The 20889-nt window shown below is 41.3% G+C and overlaps 2 protein-coding genes across 3 annotated transcripts; one reads left to right on the top strand and one right to left on the bottom strand.

The window, feature by feature from the left end:
* The first annotated feature begins 1526 nt into the window (after window positions 1-1526).
* On the top strand, window positions 1527-8502 carry ctss1 (cathepsin S, ortholog 1). Of its 2 annotated transcripts, none has more exons than XM_017485250.3 (8): window positions 1527-1624; window positions 4495-4616; window positions 4934-5044; window positions 5411-5563; window positions 5723-5947; window positions 6694-6859; window positions 7488-7593; window positions 7840-8502. In XM_017485250.3, exons 2-8 carry the CDS (start codon window positions 4500-4502, stop codon window positions 7934-7936), a joined length of 975 nt encoding a protein of 324 aa, XP_017340739.1. In that variant the 5' UTR covers window positions 1527-1624; window positions 4495-4499; the 3' UTR covers window positions 7937-8502. The 2 variants fall into 2 exon arrangements, with proteins under 2 accessions (XP_017340739.1, XP_017340738.1); XM_017485249.3 differs by lacking the exon at window positions 1527-1624 and adding an exon at window positions 3878-4243.
* gpd1c (glycerol-3-phosphate dehydrogenase 1c) lies at window positions 8072-18574 on the bottom strand. Its single transcript, XM_017485248.3, has 8 exons — window positions 18416-18574; window positions 16257-16434; window positions 14972-15112; window positions 13007-13145; window positions 12728-12840; window positions 12255-12488; window positions 10707-10813; window positions 8072-9812 (listed from the first exon to the last, which is right to left on the bottom strand). Exons 1-8 carry the CDS (start codon window positions 18454-18456, stop codon window positions 9716-9718), a joined length of 1050 nt encoding a protein of 349 aa, XP_017340737.1. The 5' UTR covers window positions 18457-18574; the 3' UTR covers window positions 8072-9715.
* Between the last annotated feature and the right edge of the window lie 2315 nt (window positions 18575-20889).

Genomic DNA, 20889 nt, shown 5'->3' on the forward strand with positions numbered 1-20889 from the left:
CGCCCCTTGAGGCACCTAAGACCTTGAGACCACAGCTCTCTGCCGCAGCTTCAGCAATGGAGACTTTTAACATTGCCCACTCAGGCTCAATGCCCCCATCCTCCACAGGGGTGCCAGAAAAACTCCTCTGGAGGTGTGAGTTGAAGATCTCTTAGACAGGGGCCTCCTCCAGACATTCCCAGTTCACCCGCACTACCCGTTTGGGCTATCCAGGTCTGTACATAGTCTTCCCCCACCCCTTGACCCAACTCACCACCAAATGGTGATCAGTTGACAGCTCTGCCCCTCTCGTCACCCGAGTGTCCAGAACATGCGGCCTCAGATCAGATGATATGATTACAAAATCAATCATCAACCTTCGGCCTAGGGTGCTCTGGTACCACGTACACTTATGAGCCTCCTTGTGTTCGAACATGGTATTCGTTATAGACAGTCCATGACTAGCACAGAAGTCCAACAACAAACGCGCGCTCGGGTTTAGATCAGGGAGGCTGTTCCTCCCAATCACGCCTCTCGGGGTATCTCCATCATTGCCCACGTGCGCGTTGAAGTCTCCCAGCAGAACTGTGGAGTCCCCTACTGGTGCCCCATACATGACTCCATTCAGGGTCACTAAGAAGGCAGAATACTCTGAACTGGTGTTTGGTGCATATGCACAGACAACAGTCAGAGGTTACCCCCGGCGAACCTCTCATCTACCGGGGTAAACGCCAATGTAACGGCGCTCAACCGGGCCTTGTGAGTATCCCCACACTTGCCTGGTGCCTCACACCCTGGTCAACTCCACAGTAGAATAGAGTCCATTACCTTTCCAGGAGTACGGTTCCAGAAATGAGACTGTGCATAGAGGTAAGCCCCACCAGATCTAACTGGTAGCGCTCCACCTCCCGAAAGGTTCCAGTTCCTTCCCCCACAGAGAGGCGACGTTCCACGTCCCCAGAGCCAGCCTCTGCCGCCTGAGTCTGGTCCGTCAAGGCTCCTCTCTTTGTTTTCTTCATGAGGGTTTCTTTGAACCATTCTTAGTCTGGCCCCTGCCCTGAGACCACTTTGCCTTGGGAGACCCTACCAGGAGCACAAGGCCCCAGACAACACAACCCTCAGGTTCATAAGGACACATAAACCTCTCCACCACGATAAGGTGACGGTTCCCGGAGAGAATTATTATTATTATTAGTAGTAGTAATAGTAGTAGTATTAGTAGTAGTAGTATGTACTGTATGTATTTACAGAAAATATTCAATATACATGTTGATGGTGTGAGTAAATGTGATAATAGAAGTCCCCCTGGTGTTCTTCATAAATATTGTGTAAAATTGTGGACATTTCAAACAGAAATGTGTGTGTGTGTGTGTGTGTGTGTGTGTGTGTGTGTGTGTGTGTGTGTGTGTGTGTGTGTGTGTGAGAGAGAGACAGAGAGAGACAGAGAGTGTGTGAGAGAGAGAGAGAGAGAGAGAGAGAGAGAGGGGAAAGAACTGATAAAAGGAAACATCTCAACACTTCCTCTTTTAGATCTTTTTTTACCTAAAAAACTGCAACCAGAATTACAGAATATCTCTGAACACACACACACACACACACACACACACACACACACACACACACACACACACACACACACACACAGGTAAGAGTCTCCTGTGAGTTGTTTTACATTTTGTAGTGTTCATGTTTTATCTGTTGATATTTGATAAAAGTCAGCAGACTTGGTTTTTGTTAGTGTTGTGTTACTGCAGTATCTAAACAGCTGTAATAGTTTAGAATCATTTTTATTGTATGTATATTGAGTCTGTGATGTTTATTGTGAGGTAATTCATGCTGCAGTTCATGACTTCAAAGTGATTTGTTTCCATACAATTATCTAATTTAATGATCAGATTCTATTATTAACACTGATTATTAACCCTGAATATGTCAGGACCAGCTGACAGAAGGGTTTTCAGGGCTTCATACTGCAGTGTGTTTTCATTACTTGTTTTGAGATGTTTCCAAAAGTTTAGAGTTATATTGTGTACAGATATAGTCAGGTATAATCAGATATGTTAAGATAAAATCAGGTATAATAAGATAACACCAGGTATAATCAGGTATAATCAGATATAATCAGGTATAATCAGATATAATCAGATATATTCAGGTATAATCAATTGGAATCTAATTCTGCCCTGCATGCACTGGTTGGTGTTTTACTCTGAACATGTTGGATATTATAGGCATAATAGGCATAATGCCATTTTCAAGATTTTACACTAAATTCTAATTGCGTTTCTATTTTGTTAAATATTTCTTGATTGTATAAAGAGCTGTTCGTGTTTAGTGTTTTACTCCCAGATCAAAGTTTCCTGCAGCACTGATACTCAGGTAATAGTAGTGTAAAGAGGTAGGGCAGTGTTTCCAAACACGAACAGGTGCCTGTGTTCCTGAGACCTGGCCTTTTTCTTTGTAGATTACATTTTTGGCTAGATGACCTGTCAGTCCTCAGTTCTGATAGTGCTACTCACGCAGGTCCAGGTGCTGCTGTAGGCCTTGTGGAGTACACAGGTCCATATTAAGACCACACTGGGCCCCGGGTCTGTGTTAACACCAAGGGCCCTCGAACCCATCCTGGCACCCTGTGTCATTCAGAAAGCTAAATTTCAGACACACATAGGGGTAGATGTATTATAATAATCTGGGCTACAGATGGATGAGTTGGAAAATGGAGGGTTTGGATGTTTGCTGCCGTTGGTCACTATTTCACCAGAAGTTGTGAAACGTTGCGTTACACTTCTGCATGTGTAACACAGAACACTTAAAGGGCGTAAACTAAAGCTGTTATTTTTCACATATTATTATCCATTTTACTACTAACCCAGACTCTGAAGCTACAGATGGCCTATAACATCACCTTTATAGGAAAAAAGTATCACAGAAACTATTAAGCTGTAACATCATTCTTCTCAGCTGAACTGTACAGATCACACCATGATTTTATTTACTATTTCCTCATCCCTCTGAACGAAATTCCTGGCCACTCCCAACAACCCACACCTTTCTAAATAATTTTAGATGAGGGTATAAGATGAGGTGATGGTTTTAACCTGAGTCTCGGTGCCGTGAGATGAAGCAGTGCTGTACTGTGTTCAGTGAAAATGTTCAGTAGTAGTGTAAATTGTCCATTTCCATAGTATTGTTTTTTATACTTCTCACAGGCTCTCTCTCGCTCCCTGGCTCTCTCTCTCTCGCGCTCTCTGTCTCTCTCTCCCTGTCTCAATCTTTCTCTGTCTCTGTTTCTCTTTCTCTTTGTCTCTCTCTTTTTCTCTCTCTCTCTCTCTCTGTCTGTCTCTCTCTGTCACTCGCTTTCTCTCTCTCCCTGTCTCAGTCTTTCTCTGTCTCTCTTTCTCTTTCTCGCTGTCTCTCTCTCTTTCTCTCCCTCACTCTCTGTCTCTCTGTCTCTCTCTCTCTCTCTCTCTCTCTCTCTTCCTATAAATTTTTTTTTAAAATTCCAAGTACTTTATTGGCATGACTGTTTACATACAATATAGATAAGAAAAGAGAATTTAAAAAAGAATAATAATAAAAATTAAATTGAATTAAAAGTGCCAGTGTAGGACAAAAGTATAAGTATAATTAATAACAACTATGTACACTTACACAATAAAGTAGACTAAAATAAAATAAAACAGAGAGGTAAATGAGAAATAGAGTAAATAAACAGTGTGAGTGTACAGTGAAATGAGATCTGTTTAAGCTCCTGCCGGCAGATGGCACTGCGGCGTCGACATGCACGAGCGGCTTTAGAGAGCGCGCATGCACGAGACTCTTGTATATGGACATGTGCCATTGTTTGTTTTGGTTCTTCCCCTGTTTAAGCATTGGTTGATGTCCGAGGGTGTGTCTTGATTTACTCCTTGTGTCTGTGATTTAGTTTGATTGTGTTTGTTATTTAAACACCTCGTGTTGCTGTGCACTTCGCGCAGTATTAAATCAGTGTTTGAATGAATGAATGTAGTGACGAATACGTTTAGTATGCTAAGCGGTCTTGTTTACATGTCCTGCTCTCTTCTCTGCCTCGCATCCAGTTTCTTGTTTTAACCTCGTTAATCTTGCTCAGTATAGGCCGCGTTTCCTGTGTTTTGTCTGCTGTGTTGAAAATAATGACACTGATCTGCAACTGCTCCCGCATCCAGTCCCATATCGTTACAAGATCAGAGCAGTAGTTGGATTCTGAACATGTGCAGCTCAGAGATGAATTTAGCTGCAGCAGGTGTGTGACTGCATTTGGTTTGTTTCTGATAGCAAAACTGTGGTTAGAGCTTAGAGAAGCACTCTCATTCTCTCTTTCTTTCTCTCTCTCTCGTGAAAAAGAGTCTGCAGTTTCTTGGTGTTAAAGGAAGTAATAAGATGCCGTTATTGTGACACTTCTTTAGGCCTCACTGTGGTGAGTGGTTTTAACTACAGTATGTGTGTTTTACTCTGTGTGTATGTGTGTGTGTGTGTGTGTGTGTGTGTTTACAGGGACAATGGTGTGTATTCTGTGTATGGCTCTGCTCCTATCTCATGTTTGCTGTGAAATGAATTTGCTGGACAAATACTGGATCTCCTGGAAAACGGAGTTCAATAAAAAATACAACAATGCAGTGAGAACACACACACACACACACACACACACACACACACACACACACACATGCACACACACACACACACATACAGACACAGACACACACACACACACACACACACACACACACACACACACATAGACACACACACACACACACACACACACACACACACACACACACACCATGTACATTATCACATGTGGATCTGTAATGACAGTTAGTACACTGGTGTGTGTTATTGTCTCTGACTCAGTGTTTGAACTCTGTGTTGTGTGTGTGTGTGTGTGTCTGTGTGTGTTGTGTGTGTGTGTGTGTGTGTGTGTGTGAAGGGTGAAGAAGTATTCAGGAGATCTATTTGGCAGCAGAACGTTGTGGAAGTGATGAAGCACAATAAAGGACATCACAGCTTCACCATGGGGACCAATCACCTGTCAGACATGGTATGATAACTTCAGTTTGATACGATAGACTTAAAATTAAAACTCTAATGATGCTCATACTCAAGTTCTAGTTAACACAATCAGCAGTTTTTGACTATACAGTGTAGTTATTGAAGGGGTGTATTTATTTATAATCGCACTATCCGGTGTCACCCAGATGAAGACGGGTTCCCTTCTGAGTCTGGTTCTTCTCAGGGTTTTTTCCTCATATCGTCTCAGGGAGTTTTCCTCACCACCGTCGCCTCTGGTGGCTCATTAGGGATACATTTTAGTTTTTATTTCTGTAAAGCTGGTTTGTGATAATGTCCATTGTTAAAAGCAATATATAAATGTAAAAAATAATTACGTTTGTATTTATGTCTGCAGACAGCAGAAGAAATTAATGCTAAGCTGAATGGTCTGAGGATGGAGAATGTTCTTCTGGATACTAACAAGAACTTCAAGCTGTTGAGTGACTCCCCTGTCCCAGACAGACTGGATTGGACTGAGAAGGGCCTCGTCAGCCCTGTACAGAACCAGGTGTGTGTGTGTGAGTGTGTGTGTGAGTGTGGGTGTGAGCGAGAGAGAGAGAGAGAGAGAGAGAGCAATAAAAAACTGATAGTTTACTTTACCGCTGATCTGTTTGTGTGTGTGTGTGTGTGTGTGTGTGTGTGTGTGTTCGTGCGTGCGTGTGTGTAGGGTATGTGCGGATCATGCTGGGCATTCAGTGCAGCTGGAGCATTAGAAGCTCAGATGGTGAAGAAGATGGGTCGGATGGTTCCTCTGAGTGCACAGAACTTGGTGGACTGCAGTGTAAAGGAGGGGAACCATGGCTGTAAAGGAGGATTCATGACTAAAGCTTTCAATTATGTTATACACAATAAAGGAATCGACTCAGATGCCTTCTACCCTTATCAACACAAGGTCATAACACTGAGACACCGATAACATCACTGAGTGAGAAACACATGGTCAAGAAGACAGAGAGAGACGGGAACTCAGGGACAGAGAGAGACAGGAACTCAGGGACAGAGTGAGATTTGAGATCAGGGACAGAGACAGACAGGAACTCAGGGACAGATAGACAGGAACTCAGGGACAGCGAGAGACAGAAACTCAGGGACAGAGTGAGATATGAGATCAGGGACAGAGTGAGACAGGAACTCAGGGACAGAGAGAGATGGGAACTCGGGGACAGAGAGAGAGACAGGAACTCAGGGACAGAGGTAGACAGGAACTCAGGGACAGAGTGAGATTTGAGATCAGGGACAGAGACAGACAGGAACTCAGGGACAGAGTGAGATATGAGATCAGGGACAGAGAGAGACAGGAACTCAGACAGAGAGACAGGAACTCGGGGTCAGACAGACAGGAACTCAGGGGCAGAGAGAGACAGGAACTTAGGCACAGAGAGACAGGAACTCAGGGGCAGAGAGAGACAGGAACTTAGGCACAGAGAGACAGGAACTCAGGGATAGACAGGAACTCGGGGACGGAGAGAGACAGGAACTCAGGAATAGACAGGAACTCGGGGACGGAGAGAGAGAGAGAGAACAGAAAGAGGCAAAACTTTAAAGTTGTGCTATGTGTTAATATGAATGGTGTGTGTGCTGTATTAAAGTTGTGTTAATAATGTATGTGCTGTATTAATGTTGTGTATCTTTGTGTAGGAGGGGTTGTGTCGTTATTCTCCACAAGGCAGAGCTGGCTCCTGTTCCAGTTTCCAGATTCTTCCTCAGGTTAATGAGTCGGTGCTGCTGAACACAGTGGCTCTGATTGGACCTGTTTCTGTTGGAATTAATGCTAAATTGGCCTCATTCCACAGATACAGGAGTGGTGAGACACACACATATACACTCATACACAAACACACACACACATACACGTGCACACACACGCAGACACACACACATACATACACATACACACACACACACACATGCAGACACATACACACAGACACACATACACACATGCACACACACAAACACATTCTCACACACATACACATGCACACACACACACATGCGCACACACACACAGACAGACACACACAGACACATTCACACACACACACACACAGACACGCACATGCACATACACATACACACAGATATGAACAGAGAAATAGTTAATGAAGAGTTAATATGCTCTTGTGCTGTTTAGCAACCTTTGTTCTTTTAGCTCTCTTTGTATTGTGGGTGTGGCTAAATATAAATCACCGGTGTTGTGAACACACCTGGTAATAAATACTGATTGACATTCACCAATTTGTGCACGAGATCAAAGACAATCACAAACACTTCTTCAGTTCAGTTTGAAGAAGAATATACACACAAGTTTACTAAAAGAATAAATATGAGGCTCAAAATGACAAGACAATCATCAATTACCTGTAATTATCGTGTGTGTGTGTGTGTGTGTGTGTGTGTGTGTGTGTGTGTGTGTGTGCTCGTGTGTGTAGGGATTTATACTGATCCTCTGTGTGACCCTCGGACAGTGAATCACGCTGTTCTAGTGGTTGGATATGGAACTGAAGGAGGGCAGGATTACTGGCTGGTTAAAAACAGGTTAAACACACACACACACACACACACACACACACACACACACACACATGCAGACACACACAATTTTTTAAATGTCTTCATGTCAGCAACTGGATGATGTAATTTATTGTAATATCTCTCTCTCTCTGTCTCATTCTCGCTGTGTCTCTTTCTGTCTCATTCTCTCTCTCTCTGTCTGTGTCTCTCTATCTCTCTCTGTCTCATTCTTGCTCCCTCTCTCTCTCTCTCTCTCTCTCTCTCTCTCAGTTGGGGTATAGCATGGGGAGAGAAGGGTTATGTCAGGATGGCGAGAAACAGGAATGAGTGTGGAATCGCCAACTTTGCCATTTTCCCAGTTGTCTGATCTCATCTGCCATTTTACTTTTCTTCCATCACGCTCTCTTTGATAAAGTTCTTTATTTACAGCATGTGTTTTGCAGCGTGTCCTCTGCTGGTGAGATGAGAAAGCAATATTTTTACAGAAGAAAAGAAAGGCATGTTTGTATTTACACTTGTATAGTGTACTTTTATTATCAGTATTAAAACTCAGACTTTGCTAAAACATTTATCATTCTCTGATTTGGAAATGATTGTGAGTATTTCAGCTAAATCAATCAGCTTTAAAGATGTACCTTATACAAGCATTAAAATAAATCATTATTATAAATGTGTTATACATTGTATTACTTAATGATGCACAAACATGGACTAAGGTGATATATGTGACAGTGTTTAGTTTAGTTTAGTGCAAGATTTCTGATTATATCTTGATCAATTCAGTAAAAACAACAAAAGCAAAATCATTATCTAATAAAACACAAACTAAAACAGCAGTGTAAATAAAGTAGTGGAAAGAACACTGTCTAATCTGAGCAAAACTCTGAACAACAAGCTCTACACATCTTCAGGGCTTGAGTCAGAATCCACTGGTCCAGTGTTTGAAAAGTGCAATAATGTTGAATTTTATGCATATGAAGCAGCAGCACAAGCTAAGATTGCTACTCATGTGCGTTTGTAATGCTTTTATTGGGTGGAATCTGTGTGAGTTTCTGTGTGTGTGCTCAGTGGACTTTAGTCTGTAGTGGAACTATAATGTTGTGCGTTTGGCAGCGCTACAGTAAGGTTTCTGAACACAGTTCAGCTCCTGTGTTCTGAAAATGTCTGGAAAGAGTTACATCTGGATGGTTCTAGAAAGCGCACATGATCTGGATGGTTCTAGAAATGATAAATGATCTGGATGGCTCTAGAAAGGGCAGATGATCTGGATGGTTCTAGAAAGGGCACATTATCTGGATGTTCTAGAAAGGGCACATTATCTGTATGGTTCTAGAAAAGGCACATGATCTGGATGTTCTAGAAAGGGCACATTATCTGTATGGTTCTAGAAAGGGCACATTATCTGTATGGTTCTAGAAAAGGCACATGATCTGGATGTTCTAGAAAGGGCTCATTATCTGGATGGTTCTAGAAAGGACACATTATTGGGAAGGTTCTAGAAAGGGCACATTATCTGGAAGGTTCTGGAAGAGGTACTTGGTCATGGCCCCCAGGGGCTATTCCACCTTGGACCATTAGATGGCACCTCTGTTCCCCATGTAGTACTTTTTCCTCTGTTGTCTCCCTCCATTTTCTGTGTAACCTTACTCATGTGTTACTTATTTCCCTGATTGGTTAGTGCTCTATTTAGGTTCCATGTGGTTCTTCCTTAGTTCCTGGAGCAGTAACTCATGTCAGGTTATGTTTGAGGTTCTGGTTTTCTTGTGTTTGTTATGTTTGTGTTATTGGCACTATGTTTTTGATTGTTTAGCATTTTTCTTAGTGTTTATTTTCTAGTTTATTAAGTTCTGATATTTGTGGTTCCTAATGTGTCTTCTGCCCGTGTTTGTCCGTAATGTGCCTGTTCCCTGTGTTAACCCAATAAAGTAGTTCCACACGGGGAACTGGGGTGCCCTCTAATGGTCCAAGGTGGAATTGGCCCTGGGGGCTATGACACTACTGGATGATTCTGTGCTCTTCATGGTTCTAGAGTATCAGGTGTACTAGATAATTTGTGGATTTTGGATGGTCACATGTTTCTATGGTTGTGTATGGTTCCTGTTCATGATTTCGTTACGGATCATGTGTTCTTGATGTTTCTAGAAGATCACATGTGCTCTGGATGGTTCTGGAGACAGATGGTGAATTCTTTCACATCTTTGCCCTCAAAACAAATCTGATACACGGAGACAAACAAGGGGAACCTGTGAACACACACACACACACATTTGACAGGTGAAGTGTAAAAAGGTTAAATGATATGATGGCAAATCTCACTCAAACTGAAACTATTCAACAGAAATTAAAGCCCTCTAAACAAATCTGACGCAAATCTGAAACAAATACACTGTTTCATGTGTATTATATTAATATTATTGGTGTCAGTACTGCAGTTGAAGACGCTTTTACCTCATTGTCATTTTCTCCTTAGGTTATGTTGAATATGATTATACTAATGGTACATAAAAAGTGAACTATTCAGTGTATAATCAAAGTCTAGGATGCACACCTTTGACAAATTTTCTTGATTTGATTTTAAAGGCTACAAAGGAGAAATAATTAAATTTACAAACTCTTCATAGTGTTGGAAACAGTTGCAACTTTTTTTTTTTTAATAAAAATACTAATCACTAAAAGGATTAATAAAAATACTAATTATGTGTCTTGGTTAAGAAGTTAACAATGGCTCTCTGGCTCTTCTGTGGTTGGAACTCACAACCTTCTGGACACTAGTAAGGAACTATCATTAGTTTGGAGTTTAAACTACTGTGGCTTTTAGATTTCGTACTGAGAAAAACAGCAACTGCAGATGCACAAATGACGTGTCCTTATAAAACCATGTGCTGAAATCCTGAGCACCAGCATCAGCCAGATGTTTACAAAAGAACACTATTTTGGACATTAATTGTAGTGTTTGATGTTTAAAGTTACAAGTTGAGGGAAGGGCTTTAACAGGAACTTCCTGTTCACAGACAAGAAACTGAAACCAAACAGATATCACTATATATTTAGAAGAAATGATCCAATTGAGAATGAAAATTATGATAATGATGACAGTGATGGTGCTGCTGCTGCTGCTGCTGATGATGATCACTTACTTGTCCACCATGTTCTTCTTCTGAAGGATCTTATACACTTCAGCTGATGTTTGAGGCCCCTGAAGCTTCTGACCATTCAGCATCTCGGCTTCCAGCACAGCTATAGCCTACAGCACGCACACACACACATACACACGCAAAAATGCTTAAAAGTTGTGAAAACTTGTGTATGAAAACTTATTGCCTAATTTTGTGTGTGTATAAAACCCTTTAAGTTTAAATTATTTAAAATGGATTGATGGATGGATGGATGGATAAAACTATATATGTTTAATTTATTTAAAACATGACTTTCTGAAGACCCATCATAATATTTCCTGGAAAACAAAAGTCCAAGACTGGTGCATGCTGGGAATCTGAGAGTGACACACCCAGAGTCTGTGACTTATTCAGAGTCTGTGACTTAAATTCAAAGGTTCGATATTAACATGGGGAAACTTCATTGTATTCAGAGTTGGGTTGCCAGATTAATTTTGAGTAGAACTGTCCTAGACAGGGTTTTGCTATAGCCTCTAGACTACCCCCTTTAAACACAAACACTCACCTTTAAACCAAATAAATAAATAAATAAATAAATAAATATGTTGTTTATTTTCACTTCCTGGTCCTTGTGTCATATGAGTGGATTATGCATTTTTGATATTGCTTTACTGTATTTCAACTCATGCAGTGGACTCCATTTCTGTTTTTCCCTAAATAAAAGCTGTGTTGATTTTCAGCACTTGCATCCTGCTGCTTATATACACACCTTACCTGATCCCTTGCAGAGTTGTGTGTAACGCATTACTGCAATGACTTTTTTCTGATAACGCAGTAATGTAATGCATTACATTTTAAATGGATGTAATTACAGTTACTAATGTCAAAAAAAACGCATTACTTGCGTTACAGATTTATTGTTAAGATAACAATATGAAGTAAAATGTATTTTACAAATAAATCACGTTTTGCCCCGAATATATTTTCTTTATCTCTGAATAATTCTCCACTCGGAGTGGTTTGTCATGACGTAACTGAACATCAGTAAAAGAAGACGCCTGTAATTTTATATCTTCAGTGAACAGAGGCGAGACCAATCAGACAGCGCTTACAGGAAATACGTGGAAATACTCGTGTCTTATTGGCTGACAGTCTCTCAATTCTACCCAACGCTAGCTCACAGTCAGTTTGAGGGGAAATGGATAAACGCCGATTTATAATATAAAACCAGTAAAGGAGTTGAAACTGAACAGAAACATCCTCTGATTCTGAGCAGGAAAACAAGGCATGTAAATGTCTGTATGAGTTCCAGTTTACGTGAGCATGACCTGAGCAGAGCAGAAGGAAAGATAATTAACTCTACATGGCAATACAAACCCCGATTCGAGGCTTGTCCAAGAAATCTTGAATTGTGTGATGTTATTACGATTATTTTCAAAATGTGTCAGTTACTGTATTATTATTTAAATGTCCAGTTATTGTTATGTGCATTACTGAATGTTTATTATAGAGCATCATGTGTACAATGTTTGTAATGACTGTGTTACGCAGTGAGTGGTAGATTGTGACCTTGCCCGAGGTGACAAAAGCTTCAGCAACACGTCGGTTGCGTCCTCCATAGCAGGTGGTGATGAGGTCAGCGACGCCGCAGCTCTCCAGGAACGTAGCAGAACTGACAGAGCTGCTGCAGAAGATCTTAGCGAAGGACACCATCTCCATGAGACCCAGACGAATCACTGCTGCTTTAGTGTTATCACCAAAACCCAGACCATCACAGAACCCTGCTCCCACGGCCACAATATTCTTATAATACACACACACACACACACACACACACACACACATACACATATATACACACACACATACACACACAGACACACACATACATACACATACACCCACACATACACACACATACACACACACATCCACACACACACACACACACACACAGCTTCAGATTTATATCAGATATATTACTTAAATGTGTGTGTGTGTGTGTGTGTGTGTGTGTGTGTGTGTGTGTGTGTGTGTGTTACCTTCAGCGCTCCACAAAGCTCCACGGTGTTGCTGTCTGATACCACGGTGATGCGGAAGTTTGGCGTCTGCATCAGTTCCTTAAACACCTTGCCATTGTGGTCATTGATGGCCCCTAAAGACACACACACACATACACACACACACAGATCCACTGTTGCTTATCAAATATTTTGTTTTCTTTTGTCTTATTTTATATATTTTTGAGGTAGAGTGGCTGCTTGTGTAAATGTGCGTGTGTGTGTGTGTGTGTGTGTGTGTGTGTGTGTGTGTGTGTGTACCGATGGTGGTTTCGCAGAATTTCTCCTCTGCAACTTCATTTGCGATGTTTGCTCCCATTAACACACTCATATCGAGCCCCAGCTTCCCTCTGATAATGTCAGAGATCAACGTCAAACCTGATGGACCTTCATCTATTCCCTACAGTGAAGCAGACATACAGACAGAGAGGGTGAGTGAGACAGACAGACAGAGAGGTGGACAGAGTCAGAACCCATTGAGAGATTCCCATGGCTCTGATCTTAAATTATGGATTTAAAATGTGCCTGATTTTCTTTTAAAGGTCTCATACAATAGATATAAATGCATCCGAGGTGAAGACTTTAACGTGTTCATAATTTAACTGCAGCATTACCTTTTCCCCCAGCGTCACAAATGATGCAATAATCCGTTCTAAAGGATTCCTTCTAAACTCCTCCTTTCAGAGAGCATACTCTGCTCTAATTGGTCAGATGTCCCAGTGTGTTGTGATTGGTCTACCTCTGTCAGCATGTGTCGAAAAGGAAACACCCACTACCATAACAAGTTTCAACTCCATCTGTTTACAAGCAGCCAGTAAAGACCAGAGGCGGGGATCTTTGTTACAAACCTACGTAAATTAGTGTAGGTTTAAATTAGTGTAGATTACAAATGACTCGATTCAGCTGTTCCTTCTTTTGGGAGTCAATAACTCCCATGCACTTTGATTTTTGAAACTTTGCATACTTTTTACATTCACAAACAGCTCTATAATCCACTACATGAAAGGTAATATTTGAAAAACCATAGGTGCATTTTAATGAGTTAGATTCCAGTGGCTATGATTGGTCTGGACATTAATGAGTGTGTTTCCAAAAGGTTCTGAACATAAGGAGTGAGTTTCTGAAAGTTCTGATTGGTTCTTATCATAACAAGTGAGATTCTGATTTCCAACATTTACATTTATGGCTTTTGGCAGATGCTCTTAACCAGAGTGACTTACATTTATCTCATTATACAACTGAGCAGTTGTTCAAGGGCCCAGCAGTGGCAGCTTGGCAGTGCTGAGATTTGAACTCACAACCTTCTTTATTCAGTAGTTCAGTGTCTACAGTAATCGATGAATATAACCACAGAGCTACCTCTTAACGAGGGAGACTCCAAGGGCTTTGATAGGCTATGGCCTTAATGAATGAGTTTCTCAAATGTGGAAATGGGTCAAATTGACCCATAACATAATAGTAGGGTTAACCATTATGGTACAATAAGCATACCTAATAATCTCTCCCTCTCTCTCTCTTTCTCTATCTCTCTCTCTTTCTGTCAAGCAACACATGATACTCCTGAGATGCCAGTGATCCTGACCCCTTCTGCTCTCCGGACCTGCCTGATCCATCCTGATGCTCTACTTCTGGTTGGAGTTCTCATCAGTTGGAGTCACATGCTGCTGCTGAGGATGTCCCACATGCAGACTAAAGATCACTGAGATTACTGAGGACGGTTCCACTTAAACACCATAAAGATGCCTCTGGACCTCAGTTCATATGAACAGTTATGCTGTGATAGCTTTAGCACTTCAATTACCACAAACAGTTCTGCACTCGCGTCTCCATCAGTGAACAGTGGAGAAGTTCAACACAACAGACTTCCTGTAGAAACTGTAATGAATTTCCTGCTTACACAACTACACTATTTCAGCATGTAATATTAGCACATTTACAGAAGGGGTGTATTTATTTATAATCGCACTATCCGGTGTCACCCAGATGAGGACAGCTTTCTTTTGAGTCTGGTTCCTCTCAAGGTTTCTTCCTCATATCGTCTCAGGGAGTTTTTCTCACCACCGTCACCTCTCGCTGCTCATTAGAGATAAAGTCATACATTGAAAAATCTATATCCTGAATTGATATATTTCTGTAACGCTGCTCTGGGACAATGTCCACTGTTAAACACGCTACACAAATAAAACTTAATTGAATTGAATTCCATGAGCACTGATTGGCTCTGACCTTAATGAGTGAAATTCCGATGGCTCCTGGCTTAACGTGAGGCTTCATCTGGTCACAGAGTTTTCCAATAAACTGATGAGGGACGACGAACACAAGGATATCTGCTCCATCTACGGCCTCTGTAATGTCAGGAACAGCAATCTGTGTAGAAACAAGTACATTCCTTTGAATTTCCATACATGTTTATTTATTTATTAACAGGAGCAGTGATTCATAATCCTAATAATTCCTAAATCTGGAATCAGTCAGTGATATTATGAAGTTATCTGAGATAAAAGACTGTGCTGTTAAACACACACAACATCTGATCTTTCATCCATCCATCTTCTATACCACTTTATCCTTTTCAGGGCCACGGGGAAACCTGGAGCCTATCCCAGGGCACACTACAGACTCTTTGGACTGGGGGAGGAAACCGGAGTGCCCGGAGGAAACCCCTGCAGCACGGGGAGAATATGCAAACTCCACACACACAGGGCCACGGTGGGAATCGAATCCCCAACCCTGGAGGTGTGAGGCGAACGTGCTAACCACTAAGCCACCGTGCATAAAGCCACCATGCATAAATCCACCGTCTAGTCTTATTCTAGTTATATATTACCAGCTAATATACTGTGTGTATGGGCGCACGTCCGCTAACCACTAAGCCACACCGCCAGGGATGGGGTTCAATTCCGGCGGCTCTGTGTGTGCGGAGTTTGCATGTTCTCCCCGTGCTGCGGGGGTTTCCTCTGGGTACTGCGTTTTCCTCCCCCAGTCCAAACACATCCATAGTACTCTGATTGGCATGTCTAAAGTGAATGTGTGTGTGACTGTGTGCCCTGTATGTCAAAATAGTGTTTACATGTCTGATCTTTTTATGTACTCTAATTTCTCTAGTAGAATATCTAAAGTCCAAGTTTATCCACAGATATAATTCTATAAATCAGATTCCTGACAATAATAGAAAAGATCTTGATAAGGTGGAGGGGAAGAACTCTTCAGATTGTTGCCATGGTTACGTGTAGTGGTGCAATAGTGAACTATACATAAACCATTAATTACTGTTAGTTGTCTGAGATACAGTTCAGGAGCAGTGATTAGAGAACACACACACACACACTCACACACACACACACACACACACACACACACACACTATAATATCCTAATACAGAGAGATAGACAGACAGACAGATTGATAGACAGGTGAACACACAGAGAGCAGGACTGACAGACAGACAGACTGTCTGTTTGAGAGACACTGATATTCAGTCTGTGAGAGGATCAACACGTGGGTTCTCACCACGTTCTTGGGCAGTTTGTGTCCTGGGAGGTACTTGACATTCTCATGTTCCTTGTTGATGATGTCAGTCAGTTTCCTCCCATTAATGAGCTCCTCAAAGACCCACATGTTAACGAGTGGAGCAAACCGATTGGAGGCCTTTACATTCTGTCCAATGATGCGGGAGATGGCCGAACCCCTGAGGACACACACACAAATTATATAAAAAAAAAATTTGCTGTAGTTTAGTATCATAACAAGTTTTATTTGTTACATCTGTTTGTGTGTGTGTGTGTGTGTGTGTGTGTGTGTGTGTGTGTGTGTGTGCATGTGCATGTATGTGTCTGTTATTGAGCAGGAGCTGAAGTAGTGAATTCAGGGTTGTGTCAAACACTTGTTGAGCTCAGTGATTAAAATGTTGGACTACTGATTAGAAGGACATGAGAAGAAGGCCTTTGACCCTCAGTAGTATAAACACACCATGGACTTCAAACATGGCCAACGATCCCCGTCACAACACTCTACCATCATGTTCGCAGTCACACCTGCTTACAATCACACACTGCTTTGGGACATTGTTAAAAGCTCTATACAAATAAACTGAATTAAAATTGAATTGAATGAAGAAAATTCATGAAGTCATAAGTTGTTTTTTTCTCTCTAATTATTTTCCTTTAAAGTGGAGCTACCTTATCTAGCGTGTAGAATGAACACAACTGCTGTTCTGAGAGGGTCTTCTTGGTTCTCAAAATGAATATTAAAGTTTCAAACAATTAAAGCTTTATCTAGAGAAACAACCATGTTCGAGATTAAATCTGCAAATTCACCAAGGAATTCAGAATAAGGCCCTGGGGCCTGTAAATAATAATCAGTGTAAATACCTGGGTAGACTTACTTAACCTCTGACTGACAAAGGCATATATCATGTGAATAACTATCTGTGAAAACCTGTGCTTGACCAAGACCCTACGATTACCTGCTATGTCCGGTGCCCTGGCTCCCGGTGTACACCTAACTAAAGCTGCTGGAGACCCTAAAGGCCTAGCTAATTTCACCTGCCTTAAGATAGAGTCTCCTATAACCAGAGCTCTTTCAGGTTTTTCAGTGGGTTCTTCACTGAGGAGAGCAAACCTGTTGGACACGTGAAGAGGAGAGGAGTAGCGCTCCTGGGGGTGAGCCTTAGCGTTAGCTTTGGCTTTGCGATTATCATCACTCATTCGCCCCGCTGTGAGGGCTCTAATGTCGGAGTTGGAGGATTGCTAACTCCACCTGAGACATCCAGACTTTCCCCTACAGAAACTACACTGCTCTCAGTCTCATTGTTGCTAAAAAACTCCACCTACAAAAAAATCTGTTTATGTGTCTCTGCTGTACACAGTCGAGTCAATGAGCCATTACTATAGAAACGATTAGGTATTAGAACGAGAGTGTTAATATAAACTTGTGATGTGCAGCTGTGCTACTGTTAGACCTGCAGTTATTGACAAAAAATCAACACCTTCTGACTGATCACAATCCAGAACTCAATAGCAGAATGTGAATAAACTGACACAGTGTCATGCGCAGCAGTTTGTAGACAGTGAGACAGGTTACACATGATGAGTTACACTGTAAAGTGTCTGTTCTACAAAGTGCTTTACACTGTTCCTCTTTCATACACGCACGCACATGCACACACACGCACACACACACCAAGGTGCTAGCCTGCCAACTTGGAGTTCAGTGTCTTGCCCAAGGACACTTCGGTATGTGGAATCATGTGGGCCAGGGATCGAACCGCCAACTCTACGATTATTGGACAACCCGCTCTACCACCTGATCCACAGTCGCACCTTTCTCTTTTAAAAACTACACCTGTGTGTGTTCTGACACACATACAACCTGTGTGTGTGCATCCATATTCACACTACTATAACACACACACACACACACACACACACACACATACACATGAACACACACACACACACACACACACACATACACATGAACACACATACACATGAACACACACACACAGACACACTCACACACACACACACTACATTACATGCATTACATAATGCATTACAGTGATGCCACTTCACTTATAGTACTTTATAATACACACACACACACACACACACACACACACACACACACACACACACACACACACACATAATATAAAGAGTATATACCAGTTTCCAGATCCAATAATACACACTTTCTTTCCCGGCATCCTGATCTGTTCAGTGTCTGTGCTGCTGTCACTTCCTTAATGAACGCGTGTGTGCGTGTGTGTGTGTGTGTCTGTCTGTGTGTGTGTGTGTGTGTGTGTGTGTGTTTAAACTTCCTGGCACACCTCTCACTGGGGAGTGGTGTGTGTGTGTGTGTGTGTGTGTGTGTGTGTGTGTGTGTGTGTGTATGTCTGTGGGTGTGTCTGTGTGTGTTTAAATTTCCTGGCACGGCTCTCATCGGGGAGTGGTGGGTGTGTGTGTTAATAATTGTGTGTGTGTGTGAGTGTGTGTGAATAATTGTGAGTATGTGTGAGTATGTGTGTTAATAATTGTATGTGTGTGAATAATTGTGTATGTGTGAGTGTGTGTTTGAATAATTGTGTGAGAGTGTGTGTGTGTGTGTGTGTGTGAGTGTGTGTGTGTGTGTGTGTGTGTGAATAATTGTGTGTGTGTGTGTGTGTGTGTGTGTGTGTGTGAGAGAGAGAGTGTGTGTGTGGGGGAGTGTGTGTGTGAGTGTGTGTGTGAATAATTGTGTGTGTTTGTAAATATTATATTTCACAGAATTAAAAAATATATAACAAATGAAGTTTAGTGGAATTCAGATATTTTTGCATTAGAAAATCCTCAGTTTGTGTTTCCCTCATTACACCAATGTGCCGCACCTAAACAGGGAATGCGCGCGCGTGTGTGTGTAAGCATTAGACAGATCTGGACCTGTCTCCCTCTCAGCATTTCTTTGTAACGTCAGTAGCAGGAGAAATTTCTCATAACTAAGTCTCCAGTTCTAACAGGTTCTTGCAGGGTTTAGCTCCTGGACGTTGGCTGAGTGCTCTAGTGCCCCCTGCTGGACAGATGGCTAATGCCATGCACTCCTGCCACAATCTGTTCTTCAAATAAAACATCAAAAGTCGCTCAATCACCCCATAATAATTCATATATTACTGACATAAATTAACAGTCCATAGAATGATTTGGAACATTCTTATAGAAATATTATCAACCTATAGCAAAACCAATTAAAAACATAAAAAGACACATCACATTGTTTTACATAAAAGGGGTAATACAGCGTAAAGGCCATTTTACACCAAAAGCACTGTGCAGAATCATGGAGGTGTTCTGTGTTAAGAGCTCAGACAAATACTGTGAAGCAGTTCATGCAGAGCTTTATAAGCACGCGTAAAATTTTTAAATTCAACTCAAAACCTGATGGGAAGCCAGTGTAAAGATTCTAAAATAGGAGTAATATGATCACTTCTCCTTGCCCTAGTTTGGATTCTAGCTGCTGAGGTTGACCACATTGTAATTTGTTTAGTGTTTAGTGTGGATTTATTTACCACAGCAAGTGCATTACAACAATCAATTACAGCAAGCAGGAGAAAACATGTCAGTTTTTCAGCAACAAAGAAAGAGAACATGGGACAAAGTTGGTTAATCCGGTGACATTTTCATTTCTACATTCTGTGACACTTAGAACCAGTTTGGATTGTAACTGATGGCCAGAGCGGCGCTGCTGTTTACATTATGGACACACAGCAACATGAAGAGTGTCTACTGAAGTGTATCTAGCTACAATCCACAACCAGAAACCTGGTTATTTTAAATTTAAATATTCTGTGCTGTCAGAGTCTGGAGTAAAGGTCACTGTGATTAACATGACAGCATGAGGGACGTGGTGTCACTGTGGTCGGGTGTAAAATGTGCTTCAGGGGAACTCCGAACTGAATGGAGGGAAATGAGCTTTCAATAAGAATAAACTGACAGAATTATTATTTTAATATTATAATATAATATTATTATATGTGTATATATATATATATATATATATATATATATATATATATATATATATATATATATATATATATTTGTGTGTGTGTGTGTGTGTGTGTGTGTGTGTGTGTAGATGTAGATGTAGATATATTTTAAAAAAAATTCAGATAGTCTGTAATGCTTTTGACAAAAGAAGAACGTATTGAAAAAACTCTCATGTCTGTATCAGGAAGCTGTCACAAGGTTGTGATGGATTTTAACAGGAAACATGGCCAGCACACCACTCTGTTACCAAACATATTAAAAAGCTGGAAGTTGTGGACCAACCGAGAAGAACTGGACGTAGACCAACATCCACTGACGCAACCAACCTCGTGCTGGAAACATAATCCTCTATGTGTGACTTTTGGGATACGCTGTAGAAATACATTATAAATAGCTCTCGGTAAAAGCCTCAGAGGAGAAATGATTCATTAGAGTGTTAATCACATATTATCATCCTATATAGTGTACTAAATGCTACTCAACCTGTGCAACCTGTTCAAAAGATTATTTAATCTAATACATTTTAAAAACATGTGCTCTAAATCTTCTCCCTCGCCACAAACCTTACACTACCCACCCACTGCTGGATTCAGGTGTGCCACGTGTCTGCAGCTATG

Source organism: Ictalurus punctatus, chromosome 14, assembly GCF_001660625.3.
Source record: "Ictalurus punctatus breed USDA103 chromosome 14, Coco_2.0, whole genome shotgun sequence".
In the NCBI taxonomy this organism is placed as follows: domain Eukaryota; kingdom Metazoa; phylum Chordata; class Actinopteri; order Siluriformes; family Ictaluridae; genus Ictalurus; species Ictalurus punctatus.

What these genes read in the sequence shown, in the direction of transcription:
- gpd1c (XM_017485248.3), bottom strand. Translation starts at nt 18,456, where the DNA reads ATGCCGGGAAAGAAAGTGTGTATTATTGGATCTGGAAACTG. An exon ending in ACAAACTGCCCAAGAACGTG is followed by an intron (nt 15,113 to 16,256) that starts GTGAGAACCCAC and finishes GTTTCTACACAG; the next exon opens with ATTGCTGTTCCTGACATTAC. An exon ending in AGCTTTGTGGAGCGCTGAAG is followed by an intron (nt 12,489 to 12,727) that starts GTAACACACACA and finishes GTGTATTATAAG; the next exon opens with AATATTGTGGCCGTGGGAGC.
- ctss1 (XM_017485249.3), top strand. Translation starts at nt 4,210, where the DNA reads ATGTGCAGCTCAGAGATGAATTTAGCTGCAGCAG. An exon ending in GATGAATTTAGCTGCAGCAG is followed by an intron (nt 4,244 to 4,494) that starts GTGTGTGACTGC and finishes GTGTGTTTACAG; the next exon opens with GGACAATGGTGTGTATTCTG. An exon ending in ATTCCACAGATACAGGAGTG is followed by an intron (nt 6,860 to 7,487) that starts GTGAGACACACA and finishes TCGTGTGTGTAG; the next exon opens with GGATTTATACTGATCCTCTG.